General features: G+C 35.6%; 2 protein-coding genes across 2 annotated transcripts; both read left to right on the plus strand.

Annotated features, from left to right (window-relative positions):
- Positions 1–7,141: 7,141 nt before the first annotated feature.
- LOC122278921 (flavonoid 3'-monooxygenase CYP75B137-like) lies at positions 7,142–10,681 on the plus strand. The gene is made up of 3 exons (XM_043089131.1): positions 7,142–7,270; positions 8,731–9,683; positions 9,860–10,681. Exons 2-3 carry the CDS (start codon positions 8,739–8,741, stop codon positions 10,490–10,492), a joined length of 1,578 nt encoding a protein of 525 aa, XP_042945065.1. The 5' UTR covers positions 7,142–7,270; positions 8,731–8,738; the 3' UTR covers positions 10,493–10,681.
- A 12,084-nt stretch (positions 10,682–22,765) lies between these two features.
- Positions 22,766–24,584, plus strand: LOC122278013 (BAHD acyltransferase DCR-like). The gene has a single exon (XM_043088056.1). The coding sequence runs from the start codon at positions 22,854–22,856 to the stop codon at positions 24,339–24,341; it is 1,488 nt and encodes a 495-aa protein (XP_042943990.1). The 5' UTR covers positions 22,766–22,853; the 3' UTR covers positions 24,342–24,584.

A 24,584-nucleotide genomic window follows, 5' to 3' on the forward strand; every position in this document is an offset into this window, starting at 1 on the left:
TGTCATCAAAATTTGGTTACAAAATTAGTGCATTTCAGAACCAGTGCATCTAGCTAAAAACAGAATGCATGCAATGTGACACTTTAACACTTTACATATATAACTCAAGCTGGAGTAATATTTTGACTAGTGGAAACTAAGCTAAAGTGAATGGCTTTCTTCAACTTTATAAGCAAGCTTTATTCAAAGATGATCACCAATGATATTTCTACACGCAGCAAAAGGTCTAACACGTAGCCAGCTTTATGCTTCAAATGTGTAAAGTTAAGCTTTAGCACTTATAAATTAGGTAACTACATGGGATATATATATATATATATATAGATGTGCTTCCATAGATAGATAAGAACTCATATACATATCTTTGCCTCAGTTATATATTTTTATCTATGTGCTAACTTTCCAATTTTTATTGGAAAAAATGTAATTGTACTTTTTCTTGAAATCTACTATTTCTGATGTTTTCTTTTAGAATTCAAGCCTTGATTTATAGGCACCAAGATTATGAAAGTTTACCCTATTTATAAAACATATACAGCACTTTGCAACATACCTTGCATCCTATGATATTTTCCCTCTAACTCTAATATATATCAATGAAACCTTCATGTAAAAAAAAAAATACAGCACTGTGCAACATACCGTGCATTCGATGAAATTTTCCCCTATAATTCTAACATATATAACTGAATAACCTTCGTGCCATCAAAACTAATTATTTGTGTCAGCCTTGTTAAAAATTATTTGTGGGTTATGTGGAAGGAGTTGAATAAAAATTATATGGATTTAAAAAAATAAATATTATGGTAATAGGGGCCCAACTTTCTTTCCAAAAATAAAATGCATATATACTCCAAGTTCTTATATCCTGAGAATGCATTTATACCGTGTAACTTGCTTTGAATGCATGTAATCCAAACCCAGTGTAAATAACTCTCTGAGTTGGATATATTTTGTGGCTTATCCATTTAATTGAGAAGTGAATTCATTTACCAACATGTTTAAACTCAACCTGACTGCTATACCAAGTAACGGAAAAGAGAACAAATCAAAGCAACAGAAAAGAGAACAATATTAGTATCTCTGCAAGACATTGACGAAAGTTTCCAAATCAAAGCATTACGATCCCTGTTCTTGTCTAAAATTATTTCAAGATCTTTCCTTGTTCAGCTGGGATCCTTGGGAAACTTTTAGTTTATACATCCATTCCTTCCCCAGAAAAACAAAAAAGATAGAAAATTTACTTACAAGACCATCGATGTTCTTATTGAACGCCAACAAAATAAAAATAAAAAAGAAAAGAAAAGAAAGAACACTTACTTGAACCGAATCTGTGTTCTGGAGGAAAGATTAAGAAGAAAGAACGGGACTTTTGGGGGTCTGAGACTTTTGTAGTCAGTTTTGTTTGGGTGGAAAGGAAATCATCACCTGCATGTACAGCAAAAACCAGATATGGAATAACGCACGCCGGTGACCGCAACAAGCAGTTTGGTCCTATCCACGACGGCGACCACAGACTATAACTGAAGAAGACAACCATCGATGACGACGCTTCCCCTACCCACAATGACGATCACGGCCACTCTGTGGAGGTGAAAAATTAAAAACTACATCAGTTCTAATTCTCCCTCTTTCTCAATTTCATTTCTTTTTTTTTTTTTCTTTTTGTGGAAAGTGGAAACCCATTTCATTTCATGCTTTCCTTTTTTTTTTTTTTAATAAGTCGTTGGCCGAAGGGAAGGTTGTCCCTAGAAGTATTGTTAAAATATATTCATCGATCATTAAATGTACTTTTCAATTATTGATGGAATCCACCTAACTTCTCTTCTCCATAAAAAATAGAAGTCATCTCATCTCACATCTACATCCAAACATACCATGGTACCCACAAGCTTTTACAAAACCAACTCAAACATTTTAACTCAAACCATCTTAATACTATTCATAAAAATTTCATAATTTTTCATCTCATCTTACTTCTCAAGTAATGATTTAATACTAACATTTAACTCTCCTTAATTTAAACTTTCCTATTTAAACAGTGATTTAATATGGTATTAGAGCATAGAAATCCTAACTTCACAATTTATTCCATTAAGTTAAAGTTCTACATATTCAATCATCTAAAAAACTTGACCCAAACATAATGGGTAGTGTGTCAAAAATCGCACAATAGGTTGGAATGAACAAAAAAGGCATTCCCAACCTACGATGATGATTTTGGCCTTGACTATGCAGTTGGAGCCCACAATGGTGGTTTGGGGCATTGGTACGGCGCCCATACGTACATCCAAAGTAGTAAATAGAATAATAATACAAGAAATGTTAATAGATAATGAGACACATAGATTTAAGTAGTTTGGCATAGGGCTTATATCCACGGGTCGTTTGGGTGGTAAATTCCCTATGATAAGAGTATTTTACAGTCTCTCATGGTGTCTCACTTCTTTTTGTGCAATGGAAGTCATAGGTTTTTTTTAGCTTGGAGAAGATAATATCTCTCTGGGTTCTCGTTGTGATGTTAAGGATGATCCCTTCTTCTAGTCGAACTCCCTTATTTCATCTTATTAGATTCCTTCTATTGAGGCCCTGTTAGTTGTTGGTGGAAAGTTTAGCTTTATCTCACTTCCTTCTATACGTGTTTGACTTGCTTTACTCCCTCAACTTTTGCTTTTTAGTCCTATCACTTCCTTGTCTTTTCCCTCTTGCTTCCTAATGGAGCTTTGTAATGGACTAGGCTTGGTGCATCTTGGGCATGGTACATTTACCCCTAATAGGTCTTGATCCAGTCTAGTAATGCATTATTCTCCTCTGCTCTTTCTGTTCTACCTGGTAAGTCTCTCTCTTGGCATATGGATTCTGCTTGTCACAATCATATGACAACCTCATCGTCCTTGTTTTCTAAAATGTATTCAGCACATCCACCACTTGCTATGCACACTGCCAATGGATCCATTATGCTTGGTCCTAGTATAGGATCTATCTCTACATCCAACATTTCCATTCCTGAAGTGCTTCATGTTCATAAACTCACTTATAACCTAATGTTTGTGGGGCCAACTGGCTCAACTTGACTATCGTGTTATTTTTTACTACTCTGGTTATACTGTGCAGGATCCACAGATGGGACGGGCACTTGGGACTTTCCCTAGACTAAAAAGTATGTTTCCAATGAGCATTTTGCATCTTCCCTCAATTCCTCCTGGTCCACCCGTTGGTGTTTCTGCTATTACATATGTTTCCCCTTCCTTCACCCTCTGGCACTTTTGACTTGGTCATGCATTCTCTTCCTTAATACAATAGTTAGCTTCTTGAGGTCTTTTAGGTTATGTGTCTTAAGATACATTTGATTGTATTTCTTGTTAGTCAGGCAAACAACCTGCTTTGCCTTTTCATAGTAGTGTCATTATCTGCTAGTATTTTTTATTTGTCTTTGATGTTTGAAGACTTGCCCCCGTAACTAGTATCGGTGGATCTCGTTACTTTTTTATATTTATTGATAATTTCACCTGTTACAATTTGGTCTGTCTCATGCACTCTAGTTCTAAACTATTGCATATTTATTTTAACTTTACAAAAATGATTGAAACCCAATTTTCTAAACGTATCAAAAATTTTCAATCTGACAAATCATTTGAATACAAATAATTTACTTTTCAAAATATCTTGCAAACATATGGCACTATACATCAAACCTTCTATCTAACCACCTCTCAGCAGAATGGACGAGCCAAACAAAAACTTCGTCATATCCTCGACATAGTTTGGACTATTTTCCTCTCTGCTAAATCCCTACCCCATTCTAGGATGAAGCTACCCTTACAGAAGTTCATACTATTAACCACTTTCCAAGTCTTTTCATCTCAAAATCAGTCTCCATATGAGCGTTTGTTTTGATCTCCCCTGACTGTCAACATCTTCGTTCCTTTGATTCTGCTTGCTTTGTCATTCTTCAGTCTCATGAACATACAAAGTTTGAGCAAGGCTTCACACAAAAATATGGCATTGACTATACTGAGACTTTTTCCCTAGTTGACTGCCTATCCTCTTTTCATACTCTCTTGGTTGTTGCGGCCTCTTGTCAATGGAAGCTTTTTCAGATGGATGTCAAAAATTCCTTCTTGAATGGTGATTTGTGAGAAGAGATCTATATGCAGCCTTTGCTTAATTTGTCTCATCCACTAGCCAAGGTCTGCTATCTCCATCGTGCTCTCTATGGCCTTAAGCAAGCCTTTCATGCATGGTTTGCAAAATTCACCTCTACAGTTTCTCACTTGGGCTACTCCCTTAGTTCTTATGACATGGCCCTCTTCATTCGTCGTTTCGGCAAAGGTCTCATTTTGCTACTCCTATATGTGGATGACATGATTATTATTGGTGATTATCTTAAGGACTTCCTCAATTGGCAATTTGAGATGAAAGATCTTGGTCACCTCAATTATTTTCTTGGCTTGGAGATTACTTCCTCAACATATGAATTCTACCTCACCCATGCCAAGTATGTTTCTAATCTCTTGTCTCGAGTTGGCCTTATAGACAACAAGGTTTCTGATACACCCATCAAGCTTCATGCATATTTGACCCCCTCGAATGGAGAATTATTGTCTGACTTCACACTTTGTCGGTAGTTGGTTGGTAGCCTAGTTTACCGTACAGTCACTCATCTAGAAATTTCTTACATTGTGCATCAAATAACCTAGTTCATATTTGTCCCCCGAACAACCCACTATACTTCTATCCTTACATTGTGCATCAAATAACCTAGTTTATATTTGTCCCCCGAACAACCCACTATATTGCTATCCTATGCATTCTTTGGTATATTAAGGGCACTCTCTTTCATGGTTTGCACTTCTCTATTTAGTCTCCACTAGTTCTTCAAGCATACTCTAATGCTAACTATGCAGGTGATCCTACTAATCGCCAGTCCACCATAGGTTACTACTTCCTACTAGGTTCCTCAATGATCTCTTGGCGTAGCAAGAAACAAACTATTGTCTCTTGATCTAGCACTGAGGTCAAGTATCGTTCCCTAGCAAACACTACTACTAAACTCTTTTGGCTCCAATGGGTAATGCAAAATTTAGGTGTACCTCTCACCTCTGCCACTCCCCTTTATTGTGACAATTGCAGTGCCATTCAGATGCTTATAATGATGTGTTTCATGAGCAGACCAAGCATATCGAAATTGATTATCATCTTGTTCGTCATCATTTGCTACTCTTCAGTTACTCTTTGACTCCTCTCAAGATCAATTTGCCGACATTTTTACCAAGTCTCAACCTACGGCTCGGTTTCGTTATTTGGTTGAAAACCTCAAGGTGGTTTCTCATCATCAATACAATTCTAACATATATATATATATAATCAAAAGAAAAAAAACGATTCAGTCATATAGATACCTCTTATGAGTTTCTTTTGTTTGGTTTGTTCACATTTTTTCTATATAATTCCATTAATCCAACAATTTATTCCAGAAAAATACGTACCCCAACTGCCCAACATTTCAATCCGCCTTGGACATTCTACGAATTCTCTACTTTTTTTTTCCATTCGTTGGATTGACTTGTTCACTGTCGTTATGATCCCTACTATTTTTTCATCCAGCCAGTTGCTGTGACAGTATATATATAATAATGAAAAATACTATACATGTGTCATACAATTTCTACACAATTTATGATTAAAATATTAATATATTTTAAAGTTATTGGAAAGATCAGAACGATGATTCCACGAGCGAGAAGACGTTAGCTAGAGAAATTACCACGTGGCGGTGGTGCATGCATCTCGTCTCAGCACTTGGAAAAGACAAATGAACATTCAATTGAAACATGCACGAACAAAAAATTTATGCACGCCAGTGACGCAACAACTCCCAGCGCAGACAAAAACTTTCACATTTGAAATTCAAAGCATGACCAAATCAGCAACAGAAAAAACTTGGGGTGAAGAAGCATGATATCATCGTCCTTCATGAGAGAAACATGACTTTTTGTTAATTGGACTTAAATTTAGAAAAATCATTTCTATACGTTATATATCATACATAATTTTTTTATTTTTTTTAATTTCTTATTAAATATGTGATGTATAAATAATGAGTAAAATAATTTAATTAATTTAAAAAAAATGCGATGTGTGATTTATAGGGATGATGAGCATCAAAAATTTGAAGGAAAAAAAATGAATCTAACTAATATATTTCATGTTTTTAAAGGGTCCACCGTTTACGTTCTATCACATTAAAATTAATATTAAATAATAAGAATATATATGATTTATCATCTTTTGTTATAATAATATTTTTCTCTATATATATCATGCCATTAGAAAACTGTTATTTTCACCAATATATCAATCTAAACGGACCTAAACGGGTGGATTATTTAATAAAAAACTTCACTAAATCGACTACATGCCGTTTTGAGTTCATATTGTAATTCGGAGAAAAATGGTTTGTAATTCATTATGGGTTTTTTCATTATTGTTTTTCTAAAGCATTGATCTTAACTCATATGCATTTAGAAAATTCAAACTCAAAGTTTCAGTTCCGATAATTCGGCGTTCCAAGATCAAAATCTTGACTTCATTGCTGTCCGGCCAGGTGGACTGATTTTCTTGGAATTCACCTGAAACCCGACTACATTCATGAATCTAATGCAATTGAGAATTCAACTGTACGTAGTTTGGCACGCACACATACATCATTGATGATGTATCAAAGAAATCGGAGATAAAAGACTAAGGTTGTATTTGAATATTGAGATAAATTGAGTTGAGTTTTTTTTTATAAATAATATGATCAGTTGAGTAAGTGAAGTGAGTTATATGAAGCCCATCAAATGAGTTTAAATATATTTAAATATTAAGATGAGCTTATACTATTATTTATGAAAAATTAGAAAATATTGTGAATCTTACGTATAAAAATATGTTGAATTGAAAAAGATTATGGATCTTATATGTAAAGAGATTTTGAATTGAGATAAGTTTAATAATTTGATAATTAGATGTTTGAATGTTAGATTTTGTTTAAAATTAAATTAAATTGAATTGATATCAACTGAATTTTGTAACCAAACAGAACCTAAAAGTACTAGACTGATCGCTAGACGCAAATAGTTCATGAAGACTTCAGGCTCTCTATATATAAGAAGGCGTGCTCAAACATGAGTACTTGTGCAGATTTCCAAAAACTTCTCTATATTTCTAGAACTCTTGCTCTCAAAGAAGCTCACGTGACTGTCATCCAAAGTTGTTCCAACTAGTAAGTCTCTTCTTTTTCAGTTCTAAAAGTATTTCCTCAAATCTCATATTTAGCCTTTAATTTGCTTGTTTTCTTATGCTTTTGTATTTGATCATTACCCTTTTGCAATCACTGATGATAAAAATATGATCATGTGAACGGTGAGATGAACAGTAAAATATTTACTTATCACATATTAATCCCATGAAAAATACCACACGACAGGCTCTATTACTGCTCTTTTGTTGTATATATGGCCACCAAAACCCATTTCACACTAGAGTTTCTTTCTAATAAGTTAAGCAAAAAATACACTAGCGGCCGGCTAAAAACTTGCTTCTGTATTATAAGGTATATGGTTGGCAATTTTTTAACACGATTTGTAAATTAAACCGATACGAGAGTAAAGACTCAATACTTTCTTGTAACAAAATTTGGCTTAAATGGGCCAACTCTATTCAAAACGATTATAAGCATATCAATATTGTGTCAACTTGCTTAATTAATTGCATAATCTGTATAATTAATTTTTAAAAAAGAAATTTAAAATAAAGCTCTAAGACCAGGCCGTTACTATTCTTCTTCTTCTTCTTCTTGTTTTTTTTTTTTTTTTTTTTTAAACTCTCAGTAATTTAATGTTAATAACTAATGTTGGAATGGATTCGTGGAATAAGGTTTTTTTTTTGTTCATTTAGATGAATTTTATGGGATCACAATTCCATTTTGCTTGGGTATTTAGATAAATGTTGAGAAGTTGGAAATGTGTGGTAATTTGGTTATGGGCATCAATCTTCCAATTGGTTTTGTTGCTGATCTAGTTTTGAATACATATATTTTGATACAAGTTATGTTTTTTAAGATATAAAATTATGTTAATAAGTCCAATTCAATCCAAATTAAATAAGTCAAAATGGGTTTATATATATAAGTTTGATTATGTTAATTCAACATAATAATTTCTTTTTGAGGCACTTGCATGTAAAGGTAGTCCAGGTTCCGAGAATTTGAAGAAAGTTGTAAGAAAAATAAGAAAACAAATTGGGAGAGAGATTCAAATTTGGTATTAAATGGACGGTTCGAGGTAGCCCAAACCTCCACAAACTACTATTTATGTTCGACTAAACCACCTAATCTAACTAACTAAATGAAATGAACTTAAAATGTCCACATGTTGATAAGACTTGTTAAGCACATGTGACTCAAACTGTGAGTGCATGTCCATATGATTTCCATCCCACTAATCAATGGTAAAGCGTAACCACAATTGATGTGAGCAATATTACTTCTATGAAATCTTTTTATAAATCTAACACTTCTCTTCTCCATGATGAAATATCTATATATGCTCAACTTCTACCGATAAGTTCCATTCTATCTTCTTCTTTGCATTCCAGGCCATGCTTCCATCCAACACACATAACATACATATTCCTAATTTTGACCTTTTTTTTTTTCTCTCATCACCTAACACTTGAATGCAGCTTCTGCGATGGAATGGTGGAGGTCCTATGCTAGCATTGAGAGATTACCTAGCTCAACTCTCACTGTTTTGATCGGTATATTTGCAATGTTATGGTTGTTGTGGGCCATCCAGAAACAAAGAAAGGCTACAATACCTCCATTGCCACCAGGTCCCCGTGGCTTGCCGATAGTCGGGTACCTTCCATTTATAGGTACAGAACTTCATACGAAATTTGAGCAATTGGGTGGGATCTATGGCCCAATCTATAAGGTCTGGCTTGCAAATAAATTGTGCATTGTGATTAGCTCACCCTCGCTAGTTAAAGAAGTTGTTCGTGACCAAGACGCAATATTTTCCAATCGTGATGTAAACATAGCTACACTTGCTGTCACATATGGGGGAGCTGATATTGCTTTTTCCCCGAATGGTCCTGATTGGAAGATGTTGCGAAAGATGTTTGTGAGAGAGATGCTAAGTCCAGCAAATCTTGATACTACCTTTGCTTTACGAAAAGAAGAGGTAATGAACACTATTAAAAATGTGTATGACAAAAAAGGCACCCCCATAGATTTAGGAGAAATAGCGTTTGTAACGGTGATGAATGCCATCATGAACATGTTGTGGGGTGGCATGCTACGTGGAGAGGAAGGGGCTAAGTTTGGAGCAGAGTTTAAGCATATCTTTGCAGAATTACTGATCCTTCTAGGAAAACCAAATGTTTTGGACCTTTTTCCTGCTTTAGCAAGTTTTGATTTACAAGGGATAGAAAGGAAAGCAAAGAGGATTTCCCAAATCATTGAAGGAGTACTTCAATATGCCATTGACAAACAGATAAAGAGTTTGGCCAAGGCCAAGGAAGAGGGAATGACACAGACAAGACAAAAGGACTTTTTGCAAGTCCTCTTGGAACTAAGGGAGCGAAACGACGGTGCACCGTCAATGAGCGTGACCCAGCTCAAGGCCGTGCTTTTGGTATGTACATATATGTATCTAGTTTTCTACTTTGTGTTTCATTACTTTAGAGTTGAACTGGATGGGTTGAGTTTGCTATTTATAATATTAACTAATTCATAGACATCCAAACTTTCTTTAGGTTTTGATTTTTCCAATTTTCAATTCTGCTAATGAACTTACTCATGTTCAAATAGGACATAGTGGTGGCTGCAACTGATACCATAACGATCATGTCAGAATGGGTGATGGCAAGGCTAATGAAGCATCCAGAGATAATGAGAAAAGTCAATGAAGAACTAACAGAAATTGTGGGGTTGGACAACTTAGTTGAAGAATCTCATTTGCTCAAATTACATTATTTAGATGTTGTGATTAAAGAGACGTTGCGTTTGCACCCACCTGTTCCTTTTCTAGTACCGCGTACTCCAAGTGAATCTAGTATCATTGGAGGGTACCATGTACCCAAAGGTTCTAAGATCTTGCTGCATGTTTGGGCTATACAAAGGGACCCAAAGTATTGGGACAATCCATTGGAATTTAAACCTGAGAGGTTTCTAAATGATCCTCATGGTAGATTTGATTATTCAGGCAACAATTTTAAGTATTTTCCATTTGGGTCAGGGAGAAGAATATGTGCAGGGCTTACACTAGGGGATCGAACACTCAAATATATACTGGCTTCATTTTTTCATTCCTTCGAGTGGAAATTGCCACAGGGTTCAGAGATGGATTTTTCAGAAACTTTTGGTCTTTCTGTCAAGAAGAAGATTCCAGTCATTGCAATTCCAACACCAAGGTTATCTAAATCCGAGCTCTACACAAAATAGTACAATACAAGAAATATACTTTATTGCTCTTCGTACCGGTACATTGTATTAAGCATTTTTATGCACAATAACTAAAGAGATTTTGATGCTTTTCAATTCCTGTAGTATAGACATTAATGATGGTTTCCAAATAATGCATGTTTCCTTGTCTTCCAAGTGGCTAATATATACTCAAGCTTAATATAAACAGGACATCTGTGCATAATATAAACAGAAAAGGTAAGATAAGATCATCTTGTCTAAGGCCTCTCTCTGCTTTAAAAAAACCTCGATTTATAAGAACTAAAAAAGATGTCGTCGTTATACATTCACTGATGAGATTAATCCATTGATTGTTATAGCCTGAAGCTTTCATAACTGCAAACAATAAATCCCATTCTATAAAATCAAATGCCTTCTCCATATCTAATTTGATTGCCATTTGGCCCTTCTTCCCTCTTAATTTTTTGAGATGGTGAAAAAGCTCATGTGCAATAATTGAGTTCTCCTTTATATTGCAGCCCATAACTAAAGCTATTTAAAAGGGAGAGATTATCCTAGGAAGAGTTTTTTTCAGACGATTTGCCAGAAATTTTGTGATGGTTTTATAGATAACATTGGTCAAACTGATTGGAAAGAAATTTTTTGGTGAGCTCAAATTTGATACTTTTGGTATCAGGGCAATCTTTGTATGATTTATTAGTTTCAAAAGTTTTCCACTTCTAATGAAATTTTGGACCGCTACAATGACTTTTTTTTTAACAATATTCCAGTAATGCTTGTAGAAAAGGGCTGTCATCCCATTCAAGCCTGAAGTTTTGTGGTTTGGGATTTGTTTGAGTGCCCCATAAATTTCTTCTTCTTTTGGCACTGCCGTTAAACAAGCATTTTCTTAATCAGATATTTGCACTTGAAATAAATTTTTGAGTTCTATTAGAATGACAGGTTTTGTAGAGGTGAAAATGGACTTGAAATGATTTATAAAAGTTAATTCAATAATATCATAATCCATTGTCTAATTACCTAGACCAATCTTGATAGAGTCGATTCCATAGCTTCTTCTTTGGATTGTTGTTGAAAGATAGTAAAACTTTGTGTTAATATCCGAAGTTGTTAGCCAATTGATTCTTGACTTCTATCGTCATAATGTTTCTTCATATTTCAATTGGTCTTGTAGTTGTATTTGCAGTTGATATTCTTTCTAAAGACTACAAGAACTCGGTTGGGGGCTTTGAAGATGGGTGATCTCCAATTCTAATTCCTGGATGTTCTCTTGAATTCTTGTAAAGTGTACTTTATTCCAATGCTTGAGAGCTTCTTTTGTGGAGCTACAAATAATAAATGAGAGATTACCAATGACCTGCTTATACCATGCTTTTTGGATGATTATAAGACTGAGAGGTTCTTTAGTCTAGAATTCTTCAAATTTAAAAAAAAAAAAATGCTCTCTTTTGTACTCTCATTGTGTTCAATAATAAGGGATGATAGTCTGAAGCCCTTGAAACAAGATGTTGGATAGTAACGTCAGGAAATAATAATCTTCATCTAGCATTTGATATTCCTTTATCAAGTCTTTCTCTGATGAGAGCTTTCCTATGTCGATTATTCATCTAAGTGAAAGTGGGTCTTGAAAACCCCATGTCAACTAGCCCATGAGTAGTCATCAAAATTTTCAATCCACCTATTGAGCTAGAAGTTACCGGATGCCCACTATTTTTATTTTTATTTTTTTGATTGATTCATTAAATCATTAAAATCCCCTATGTGTAGCCAAGGATCCCGGTAAGAGTTGTGGATGGTGTCCAAAGAGGCCCAAAATCGTGCTTTTTGCTGCGATTATGTCAGAGCATAAACATAAGTGGCTAACCAAGGATAGTAAAAAGGGTCAGAGTAAACCAAAATAGAAATAACATTAATATTTATATGCACTAGTTCAATATCTATACTCGGTCTCCACATCAACAAAAGTCCTCCATTTTTCTCCGATGTGGGATAGTTGACAAAATGATATAAACCTAAACTGATTACTTTACCATGGGTGCGTATATCAGGCACATGGTTTCTGACAAAAAAATAATATTCGGGTAATATTTTTTAATATTTGCCCTAATACTTCTAATTGCTTTGGGACGAGCCAATCCCTAGTAATTATAGATCAGTGTTTTCATGGGTCTTGAGAGAGCCCAGTAGCCCCCGCCTCTCCTGCAGATTTCTTTTTCTCTGATTATGCCAACTTTGATTAAGTTCAAGTAGACGGCTTATTTTTGGTGTAGTTCTTGCTCTTCTTGGCAACATGAAAGGTGTCAAATTGAGCAGAAACTGTCTACTGATCTCACATATTTTTTTTGCAGATGATCTTTTCATTTTTGGAAAATTTGAAGAAAGTGTAGCAATGATCATAAATGAGAATCTGGACAAATACCAGACATGGTCAAGCCATAGAATTAACAAAGAAAAATTCTCAATCTACATCACAGGCAATACGAATCAAGCGGTAAATAGGGCTATCATTGAGCAGTTGGAGTACAAAGAAACTACATCCAAAATGAAGTATCTAGGAATTCAAGCCTCATTTGGAAGGTCCAAGAAAGAAAGCTACAACGAGCTGTTGGAAAAAAAATAAGTAATAAACTAGATGGATGGAAATCAAAACTACTATCATAGGCAGGAAGGACGATACTAATTCACACTGTGGCTAGCTGCATACCCACATACCAAATGTCGACACATCTTCTATCAAAATCTGTGTGCAAGTCAATGAACACTAGCTTTAAAATTTTTGGTGGGGAACAAAGAAGGATCAAAAGCACAAGCTTTATTTAAAATCATGGAAGTTGATCTGCCAACCAAAAAAAGAAGATGGATTGGAATTGAGACTAATGGAAAATATGAGTCTTGCTCTACTAGCTAAGAAAGGATGGGAAATAAGCCAACCAAGTACAAATATAAGGCACCATTCCTATCAAAAAAATATCTGAACACAAACACTTTTTGGCAGGCAACTCCAAAGGTCATGGACTCCATTTTCTGGAAGAATTTATTACAAACTTGCAAACTGCTAAAACAAGGTATGGGTTACTAGATCTCCAATGGTGCATCAATGAGAGCTTGGCTAGACCCATGGATGCCTTTCCTTGAAAAATTCAAACCAATACCACTCAATCATATCACTGAATTATCTTCATCACTCAAAGTCTTAGATTTCATCAACCAAGTAACTCACTCTTGGAACTTGCCAAAAATAAATACTTTTTTTCAATATGAAAGCATTAGAGAAATTCTGAAAATACCATTGTCTTGCATAAGCTTTAGAGAGGATTGCCGCATATGGGTCAAAAATTATAGTGTGAAGTTCACAGTCAAAACAACCTATCATCTGGCAGCAAAAAAGGCAACGCTCTCAAAGTAAACATCTTAAATATTAATTTCGAGAAGATTTGGAAATTAAAAATTCATGATCACCACAAGCTCCTTCTATGAAAAATTCTCCGAGATATAACCCCCACTAGAGGAAGACTAAAGAGTTTCTTACATCCTTGCCTTCTATTAATTGCCCTTTGTGCAATGAGCAAGAGGAAACATTGTTTCATCTTTATATTAAATGCCCTTTTTCAAGAATATTGTAGAGTCAAAGTAAGTTGCCTTTAAACCTCTCCTCCTTGGCAGTTACTACAATTCAAGATTGGATTGCTATTATACTCAACCCAATGTAGATGTTGGGCCTAAGTTCACATGATGTGCATCCTTTCCAATTATTTGCTACTTTGATGACAAATTTTACTTGGCAAATAAGAAATGATATAGTCCACAACCAATCAGTCTTATCTCTGCAGAAAGCACAACTAGACTTATCCTATCAAGAGAATCTAAAGGCTTGGGAAACGAAGAGTACTCACCAGTAAATGCTACTTTGGAAAAATCCTGAAACAAATCAAATAAGTATTTATTTTGATGCAGCAGTCAGGATCTCATCTTCATGGGCCTTTGCGGTAAGTCATGATTCAAAAGGAAATGTAATATAAATATGGGCAGAAGAAATTGGCACAACAATCCTAGTAGTAGCAGAGAAGTGCTTGCAGCTAAACTTGCTATTAATAAGGCAAAGCATCTACAGTTCTCAAATGTCACTTTGGAAGGAGATTCTCTCATTGTAATATCAGCCATTCAAGGATCATTCTCAGAATGACAAATCTCTCTCATCTTGAATGAGATAGCCCTTATCTTAACTTCTAATAAAAAATGCTGATTTGAAAAAATTAATCAATCTCAAAATCGATTTGCACATTTTGTGGCGCAATGGCCAACAACCAATGGTGTGATTGGTCGTATTCCCGTAGCTATTTTACCTTCTAGTATTATTCTATTTTATAGTAGCAAAGACCCTCCTGTTGTAACTTGAACTACTATCTATATATATATACAAGCTTGATAGGAAGAAGAAAAAGAGAGAGAGTGACTAATATTTACGTACACTCTCGCCTGTATCCAAATTTGTGCAATTATTGGCCTATGAATAAAAGATGGGGTTTTATAGTAAACAAAGGGTTTTATGAGCATTTTGTATTGTAATGATCATGGAGTACTGGAAGTCTGCATCATCTTCGATGATTCTTAAACATGACTACCAGCCACCTCTCAAATATTCATACCATTTAGCAAAGAATTATGAAAAAAGAAGAAGAAAAAAGCGGTCCATTGATACTTGAGAAAGAGAGATCTAGAAAAAATTAATTAAGAAAACCACATTGAGAGAGGATTCGATTAATCCAAACTCTACCTTCCAAACTTTAATTTTACCTAAATAAATGTCTTACCAAATAAAGACCAAAAAATTATATATATATATATATATATATATATATATATATATATAATCTTTAATTAAAATTAGTGAAAAGAGGAACATAAAGTCATAAACATTAAAAATCCACTCCAATTATTATCATCATAATTGTTGTTGTTCTTTTTCTTGCCTTTCTTTTTTTTTAAGAAAACACAATATATTATGTAACACTTCATTCCCTATGGTTAGAAACGTCATTTTTAGAAATTCTAGATAACCGATGCACTACGACTAAACTTTTCTTTAAAATATTTTCTTTTATTCTAAATGAAATGCTAAGTATAAAAGATTATATATATATATATTGAAAATATAAAAGTCTATGTGGAAGTATTTATTAAAAAATTTCTTGAATTCTATATTAAAAACATAATTTAAAATTTCTGTACATGATCTAGGCCTCTGTTATGCCTCCTTAAACCAAGTCCTATTTTGCATCTTTATTCTCATAAATATTCTTACATGGGGTGGTTTAAAAACATAAAATAACTAAAATGAATCGATGACTCAATAGAAAAACTCATTATAACATAAACATATTTCACATAAAGTTTTTCATAAAATATTTCATATTGAGAACTTAAAATCATGACTGTTCATATGGATGCTATGACATGCATGACTTGTTTGAATTAACTAACTTTTTGATTGATATAAATTATCTGATTTTATCTAACTGTTCTAATTGGCCAACATACTTAACTTTAAGTGCAAGGCTGTACGCTACTCCTACATCTCGTGGCCATAAGGAGAATTGTTGATTTGATCTAATAAAATACTATGTTAGACCACGCTTAAGTCCATGACTTGCACATCCATCCTGACTGCATTAATACCATGTATCTAAATGACCATTTGATTAATCTGATCTTTATTTTAAACTTGATCTTGTGAAAATTTACGTGTCTTATGTAATGTAAGATGCATGGAATGCATAATGCACACATAACTATAACATGAGTAATGAAACATGATAGTGAATTATGATGAATGATATGCTTGAAGATATCATGAGATGCATGATACATAAATACTTGCTTCCAAAGAACTGGCTTGAATAATAATATATATCTAGCTAATGTATGTTAATCCTAATTTATGATCAAATTACTAACCTCATAGTGCTAATCCAATCTTTTTGGAGTGAAGCTTATTTCCCATAGACTAGGCAAGTAATTTTTGTAAAGAATTTAAATGCAATCTCCTTTGAAATTTGATTATGTACAAAGTAAACATTATTATCGTGAATCAAGCCTCTATGGTATTATGGTACAAGCATTTAAATAACTGGGGTTGGTGTCTAGAGAAAAAATATGCAGTTGAGGAAATAAAAAAGTCTGTAATGTAATTGCACAAAAACTCTTTCAGTGGAAAAGTGTAAAGTAAAACAATTGGAAATTGGAAAGGAAAAGCAGCATTTGGAAGCTAAAGGAGTTGAAAGCAGCATGTCCAAGCTTAGAAATAAAAATTTGAAATCAGTGCTATTTGGTGAGATAGAAAGAGCAAGAGCAATCAAGAGAGAGAGGGTAGATCGGAGAGCTTAGTCAGAGAAAATTTATGGACTTGTTAGGCATATGGTTGACAATGAAGAGAAATAAAAATCACTGGAGGGCAACATTATGCAACAGGGACTTACCAAGAAGGTGCGATAGTGAAGGGAGTGACTAAGTGGCTGGTTTTGGGTGTCTTGGTTTAAGGAAGGAAAGGCTACAATGAGAGTGGTTTGTGTTGTTGAGATTGCAAATGGACATATAGAGGAGATGTTATGGTGTGTAGTTATCAAAATTGTGAGAAATGTATTGTTGTCAAAATATTGCAAAAGTAAGGAACTTTAAAGATAGGAGAGTGGCGTTGAAGTATGGGACTGGAATTCTATTTGTGACCACGTAAGTGAAGATCGGTCATGGTCACCTAGAAGATAGGGAGGTTGAGTTCAATTTGGACTTGGTTAGTGGTCATGGTCACTAAGAAGATATGGAGGGTGAGTTTAATTTGGACTTGGTTAGTGATTATCGTGGCACTAATTGAGCAGTTCACTTTACTAGGGACTGTGCTAATGTTATATTTTAAAATGAGTCTAACTCATCCAAGAAATATCTTTGGACTTTTAGAAAAACTACTTTGGTCAATTTCCAATGGCTCACTCGGTCCATAAAATATTAAATGGGCTTAAGTCCAATATTGTTCATCAAATCTAATTTAGGCCAATAAAATTGACCTTAAAATATTCGACTAGGTCATTACAAACTCCACTCCTTATAAAAATTTTGTCATCGGAATTTGCTAGTACCTAAAACAACTCACATACTTATCCGCCACATGCTTTCCATGTCTCTAATTTAAATCCTCGATCCTCTCTCAAACCTAATATTACAAAACTATAGTCCTCCAATAGTTTTTCCCAAACCTTGCATATTCCACCCTAAAAATGTACACCTCAATGATATTCGAGTAAAAGCCTAATAATAATTTCACCAAATAATTATCTTAATTCCACGCAAAATAGTAATTAAAATCTCCACATGATGAAATAATAAATAAAACACTCTATTTTATTACCAATGACACTTTTTGGTGCTACGCCTTTGCCTAGTGCTGAGCCTCATGGCGTTGGGGCCGTATCGGGTGCGTTTCAACTAGGAACACTTAGCCAATATCAACATGAGGCAGACTCAACCAATTTGCTAGCTATTACAAGAGGCATAGCTCGACCGCTCTGCTATGGCGAGAGATGTACTCAATAGCCCCTGGAGATTTTCACCAAACACCAAATATGTTAGTGTAGATAGTTTGAAAGTTTGAAATTTGCAAACCTGCGTCATTTCACTAGAGTGTGGTGAAGGCTTTAGGTGCACAAGCGAGACCTATAGGTTGTCGTGCTTTGGTAATATGAAGACCCAAGATGCCTGTGATACCAAATAGTCTATTGTGATGATAACAAATTAAGATACCTAAACGGTGCCTAAGATGGGCTTCATATGTAGTGTTCTAGACCACTGAGGTGATCGGGGATCAAAGCGCACTACTGATCAACTCTTTTGTCTTCATGTTCCTAGTTTTTTGCTCTAGATCGAATTATTTGATTTACAGATATTCCATCATGTGCTCTCCATCACATGCTCGTAATAAGTGCTCATTGGTGTAAATGCCTTCGGAAATTTGAGAGATAAGTAGGGGTGAGTTCGGTCCTGTCCGGGGAGGTTTTGTGGACCGAACTCCCTAAGGGTTGGGACAGTCCGGTCCCATTTAGTCCGGTGTGATCCAGTCGGTCTATTCGGTTCACGGTTGACTTTTTTTATTTTTTTAAATCCTATGACATTTTGTTTAATACTTATATAATTATATTGTGATATATTTAATATATATATATAGTATACTATTATATATATTAATATATATATTAGTAATATGCTAATATTATTAGTCTATTAGTATATAGTAAATTAGTAATAGTTATTAACTTATTTGCTATAACTAATAATACACTAGTACTAATACTATAACTAATAACCATATGTAATAATAGTAGTACTATATGTAATATACTAGTATTACTATATCTCTTCAAACACCACACATTTATTAATACTCTATGTCATAATATATTAAATAATAGTAATACTCTTATTACTAATACTCTATATAGTTATATTAAATACTATATTACTAATACTTTATGTAGTTATAGTGATTTAATACTAACATATTACATATTAAGTTAACTATACTAATACATTATAAATTTATACATATATGATATATTATAATTTATACCATAACTCTTATAATATGTTATTATATTAATATATACTAGTACTATATATTATAGTTAATAGTTATACATTAAATAGTATAATAATACATTGATACTCAATATATATAGTTATAGACTTATAATGATTTAGTTATTATGAATTTACGATTAGTATAACTATATAATAGTATTTGTATTAGACTATTAGTAATTTAGTATAGCTATATTATATCAATAATATTAGTTATGTTGAATCAATCAGTTAGTATAACTATTTTCTACCTTATTAGTATTAATAATATTAGTATTAGTTATAGACATATAGCCTATATTAGACTTAAGAGTCTTTGACTATATAATAGACTAATAGTATTAGTACAACTATATAGCTATATATTAATACTAATTATAGTGAAAAGTATAACTATATAATAGTATTAATAATAGACTAATAGTATAGCTATATATTAGTATTAGTTATATTGTTATAGTGATTTAGTATATTATAATTTCTATATAATAATTTATACTATAACTCTTATAATATGTTAATATATTAATATATAGTAGTACTATATATTATAGTCATACATTAAAGAATATAATAATACATTCATCCTAAATATATATAGTTATACTTATAGTGATTTAGCTATATATTAGTATTAGTATTACTTATAGTATTTAATATAACTACATAGTCTATATTAGTATAAGTATAACTATAGTAGATTATAATATTAGACTATTAGTATTAGTATAGATACTAGTATTAGTATATAATTATAAATATTAGTATTAGTAAAAAATTATATAATTAATTTATAAAATTATTTATATAAATTATATTTTTTTTCCATTCGGTCCGGTCTGGAGATTTTCGAACTCATTCAGTCCTCTTAAAATTAGACCGAACCAGACATTCCAAAAATGGCCGGTCCAGTCGGTTTGGCCAGTCCAGACCGGCCGATTCTCACCCCTAGAGATAAGGTTGAGGTGATGTGGAGGAGATGCTATAGCTGAACATGGTGTAGTGATGTAAATTGCATGATGGCTCAAGTCGTGTGCTTCCCGATCGATCGTTTTGTCTTTGCTGGTGGTGACTTAGAGCAGGGTTTGTTTCCTTTCTCATCGACATGACTTGGTGCTGTTGCTGTGGAGGAGGAGAGCGGTGTTGGAACCAGATTGGTTTGCTCTTCAATCGTTTCCCGTGGTGCATTTGGTGGCTGCGATGTTGGAGTAGCCATAAAGAGTAGGGGTTGTGTATGGGAAGTGTTGCTCCTGGGTGAACTTTGTAGCGAGAAGGGACCTATAGTGGTGTGGAGGTTCTATTGTGGGGGCTCGGAGTGGTGGCCACTTAGTGTCATGGGCAGTTGCAGAGCCATAGACACCTTGGTCTGGTTTCTTGCCACAGGTACGTTGCCCACCTCAAAGACTTGCTCGCCAATTGGGTTGGTTGCATCAGTGGGGCTGTTCTGAACGTGCCATAGGTGAGGGATGTTTCAGTTGTAATGGACAATGCCGCTTGTAATTTCTTAACTCCCTCCCAGTAGGGTCCAACTCCTGCGACACTGCCGATGTCTTTGTTGCCAAAATTTGTTGCATGACGGACATCCACTAGGGACTAGCTTTGCATGGAACCTTGCATGAGACATGCATCTTTCACCTATCACGCCTAGGTCGAATGTAGTGGTACCTTCGATGTGGGGATAGAAAACACCAGTGACTTAGGCGAGGCTTAGCAGGTTTTTGCTATGAGCAACAATCGGCATCAAGCAAGCTTCCCTTGGTGTGCACAGGTGAGTATGGCGAGGAACAGTGTTGTGGTCGGGAACCACCATGCTGACGATAAAATATGTCAACGAGCTAGGTGGTGGTTGAGCTGGTTTTGTTGGTGAGTGACAATTGGCATCGAGCAAGCTTCACGTGGTGTGCATGGGTGAGAATGGTGAGGAACGGTGATGAGCAGCGCGATGCTGGTGGGGGATTTGCACCTTTGATGTTACCATTACACTTGCAAGGGGGTGGTGATGCAGAGGCTTTTCAATTGAACTCAACGCAGGTATGATAATTGGGTACAACATGTTTTGGCTCTCTGTGGGGCCAGAGACCATCACGCTGTAAACAAAAAACTCTGATAGGTCGGATGGTAGCTGTTGTTGATCCTACGTGGCAGTGGGTAGCCGGTCGCTAGTCGCTTTCCCACCAACTTCTGGGCGCTTCCGTTGGGGACAAATGTGTAGAAAGGCTTTTGTCGGCTCTACATGGCCATCCAAGTGGTTGGACTTAGGCCGGGCCATGCACGGAGGTGGCAGGCAGCAACCCTTGCACATGGAAGAACTAGGTGCACGGTGAACACTATTGAAAGAGGGGGGTTGGGAAGAGCAGATCGAAAGAGGGGGAGACTGCATGGAATTCTAAAAGAAAGAAAAAATAATAACACGTGGAGGTTTCGTGCAGTGTAGAAGAGATAAAGGGTGGTTGAGTAGATTTTCTTATAATAACATGAAATTGTAGGTATTGTAATTTTCGATTTTTCTCCAATTTCATTTATTAATTAATTAATTTTTATGGAAATACTTCCCGTGGACATTGTTGACATGGAAAAAGACATTTTTGAGAACGATCATTCATGTAAGCTAACTATATGCATACTTGAATTATTAAGTACTTCATCGATCTGTTAATGCTTTCTCAAATCAGATAACGTAGGTCATAATTAATTGATAACTAAATTAATTTTCAGTTATAGTTTTCTATTAATTGGGAATTAATAGTAATTGTAAAGAGTACTATTAGGGTGCCGTCTAGACGTGATCGCTGGTTGCACCCCTTAGGTAAAATTTATTTTTCTAATTTTTTAATTATTTTTAATTCATTAACATTTTTAAATATTTTAAAATATATATATATATATAATACAAATATACTGATAGTCATTTTCTTAATCAATAAATAAAAAAATAAAAAAAATAAATATATGAACGATCAAAATAAAAAAATAAAGTAGCATTATTCAATTGCAAATATAATTTATAAGGAAAAAAAAAAAAAAAGTCAAATTACATTTGTCGCACGTTTATATTAATATTTATATGGAGTCAAAAGAATTGGGCTCGTGGAACTATCTTGGCAATGGGGGGTTAAGCCTAGTACTAGGAAAGTTAGTAGGATTGGAAGAACTACAGGCCTTTCCCAGAAGCAGCTGGATTTATGTGTAGCACGTGTAGCAATTGAAAACTGGCCTTTGCAACTTTCTAGCTAGTGGGATTACTGTGAATATATATATATATATATATATATCTCCTTAATTGTACTACTCATGCAAAGAGATATATATATATATATATATGCATACTCATGTAAAGAGATATATATGCATGAAAAGAGATAAGAGATATATATGCATGCATGTGTGTATATATATATATTTCTATTGTGTATATTCCAGAAATTACGACTATGTCTCTGCAACTTGTTATTTTAGATTCAAGATGACTAAGACAAAAATGGGCAGTTTCGGAAATTCAACCTGAACTAAATATTTTTTACCAACCGAATGCAGAAATGCTATATATAATGCTAATCTTGCTCCACGTAGCATGCTGCGAAAGCACGTGGCAGCTTCAGTTTCAGTGCATGAATCCGGAGCTTAAATTCTCATGATCTTTCCTTGATCAGTCCTCTATTTAAACCCTAACTGATTCGTATTCTCACCCCCAATAAACTCACACCATCAACACCGACCAAAGCCAAAATTCCTTACACAAACGACTCAAATTAAGATGCCTTCTTCTTCGGCTTCGGTGGTCAATGTTGTTGCCAAATCCACCATTTTTCCAGAACGAAAATCAGACCTGAAACCCCTAAAGCTATCAGTCTCCGACCTGCCCATGCTCTCATGTCAGTACATCCAAAAGGGTGTTCTCCTGTCCCGTCCACCCTACTCCATCGAGCATCTCCTCTGCTTTCTCAAACGCTCTTTGTCTCTCACTCTCACCCACTTCCCCGCCCTCGCTGGCCGTCTCTCCACCGACCCTGATGGCCACATCCACATCGTCTGCAACGATGAGGGCGTCGACTTCATCCACGCCAAAGCCAAACATCTCTCCGTTCATTTCCTTCTCTCTCCAGATTACGTCCCTGACTGTTTCAAAGAGTTCTTTCCCTTTGACAGAACAATCAGCTACTCCGGCCACGTCAAGCCCTTAGCTGCAGTTCAGGTCACCGAGCTAAACGATGCCCTTTTCATCGGCTGCACCGTCAACCACGCCGTCACGGACGGGACCTCCTTCTGGCACTTCTTCAACACATTCGCCGAGATTTGCAGAGGAGCGAAGAGGATATCCAAAGCACCCTGCTTTTGCCGAAACACCATGTTCAATTCGCCGGCGGTGCTCAAATTCCCACCCGGCGGCCCGAAGGTGACCTTCTCTGGTGATGCGGCGTTGCGTGAGAGAATCTTTCACTTCAGCAGAGAAGCGATTCTGAAGCTAAAACTTAGAGCTAATGACTATAACCAATTGCAGACTGTGGTGGATAACAGTGCTGTCGATCAGTCCGCGGTGGAGTTACTTGGGAAGCAATGTAATGACGGTTGGAAACCCGTTAATTACGAGGATAACGCTGCATCTAAAGGTAAGATAACATCTGTCCTCGAGGGTGGGCTCAGGAACAACGTCTCGAACAGAACGACGGCGATATCGTCGTTCCAGTCGCTTTGTGCTCAGCTTTGGCGTTCGGTGACACGTGCGAGGAAGTTGACGGCCAGCAAAACAACGACATTCCGGATGGCCGTGAACTGTCGCCACCGGCTCGAGCCACGGCTGGACCCATTCTATTTCGGCAACACCATACAGAGCATCCCCACTGTAGCTACGGCCGGGGAGCTTCTTTCAAGGGATCTAAGATGGTGCGCCGATCTCCTGCACCAGAACGTGGTTGCGCATGACGACGCCACGGTGCGCCGGGGCATAGCGAATTGGGAGAGGGAGCCAAGTGTGTTCCCGCTGGGGAACTTCGACGGTGCATCGATGACCATGGGGAGCTCGCCGAGATTCCCGATGTATGACAACGATTTCGGGTGGGGCCGACCATTGGCGGTGCGGAGTGGGGCGGCGAACAAATTCGACGGGAAAATATCGGCGTTTCCGGGGAGAGAAGGCAACGGAAGCGTGGATCTGGAGGTGGTTTTGGCTGCCGGAACGATGGCCGAGCTTGAGAACGATATGGAGTTCATGCAATACGTATCGAGCTGTAGGACCAGCGTGTGATTAATTCGTGGGGCTTTTGACGTTGGGAAGGTCAAGTCGTAAGGCCGCTGGCCGTGACAGATGGTTTACAAGTTGACTGTATGACTACTACTCAAGAAGTTCTATCATCTATGTCACGTTCACAAACATCTCGTAAAAGTAAACGAGGACTGTGATTTACAAGTTTTAAATAGATTCATTTGGTGTTGATCTTTTGTAAAAGAATAGATTTTATTAAAAGTGATGATTTTTTTTTTTTATGTA

The sequence above is a fragment of the Carya illinoinensis genome, chromosome 10 (genome assembly GCF_018687715.1).
Source record: "Carya illinoinensis cultivar Pawnee chromosome 10, C.illinoinensisPawnee_v1, whole genome shotgun sequence".
NCBI lineage: Eukaryota > Viridiplantae > Streptophyta > Magnoliopsida > Fagales > Juglandaceae > Carya > Carya illinoinensis.

What these genes read in the sequence shown, in the direction of transcription:
- LOC122278013 (XM_043088056.1), top strand. Translation starts at nt 22,854, where the DNA reads ATGCCTTCTTCTTCGGCTTCGGTGGTCAATGTTGTTGCCAAATCCACC.
- LOC122278921 (XM_043089131.1), top strand. Translation starts at nt 8,739, where the DNA reads ATGGAATGGTGGAGGTCCTATGCTAGCATTGAGAGATTACCTAGCTCA. An exon ending in AGCTCAAGGCCGTGCTTTTG is followed by an intron (nt 9,684 to 9,859) that starts GTATGTACATAT and finishes ATGTTCAAATAG; the next exon opens with GACATAGTGGTGGCTGCAAC.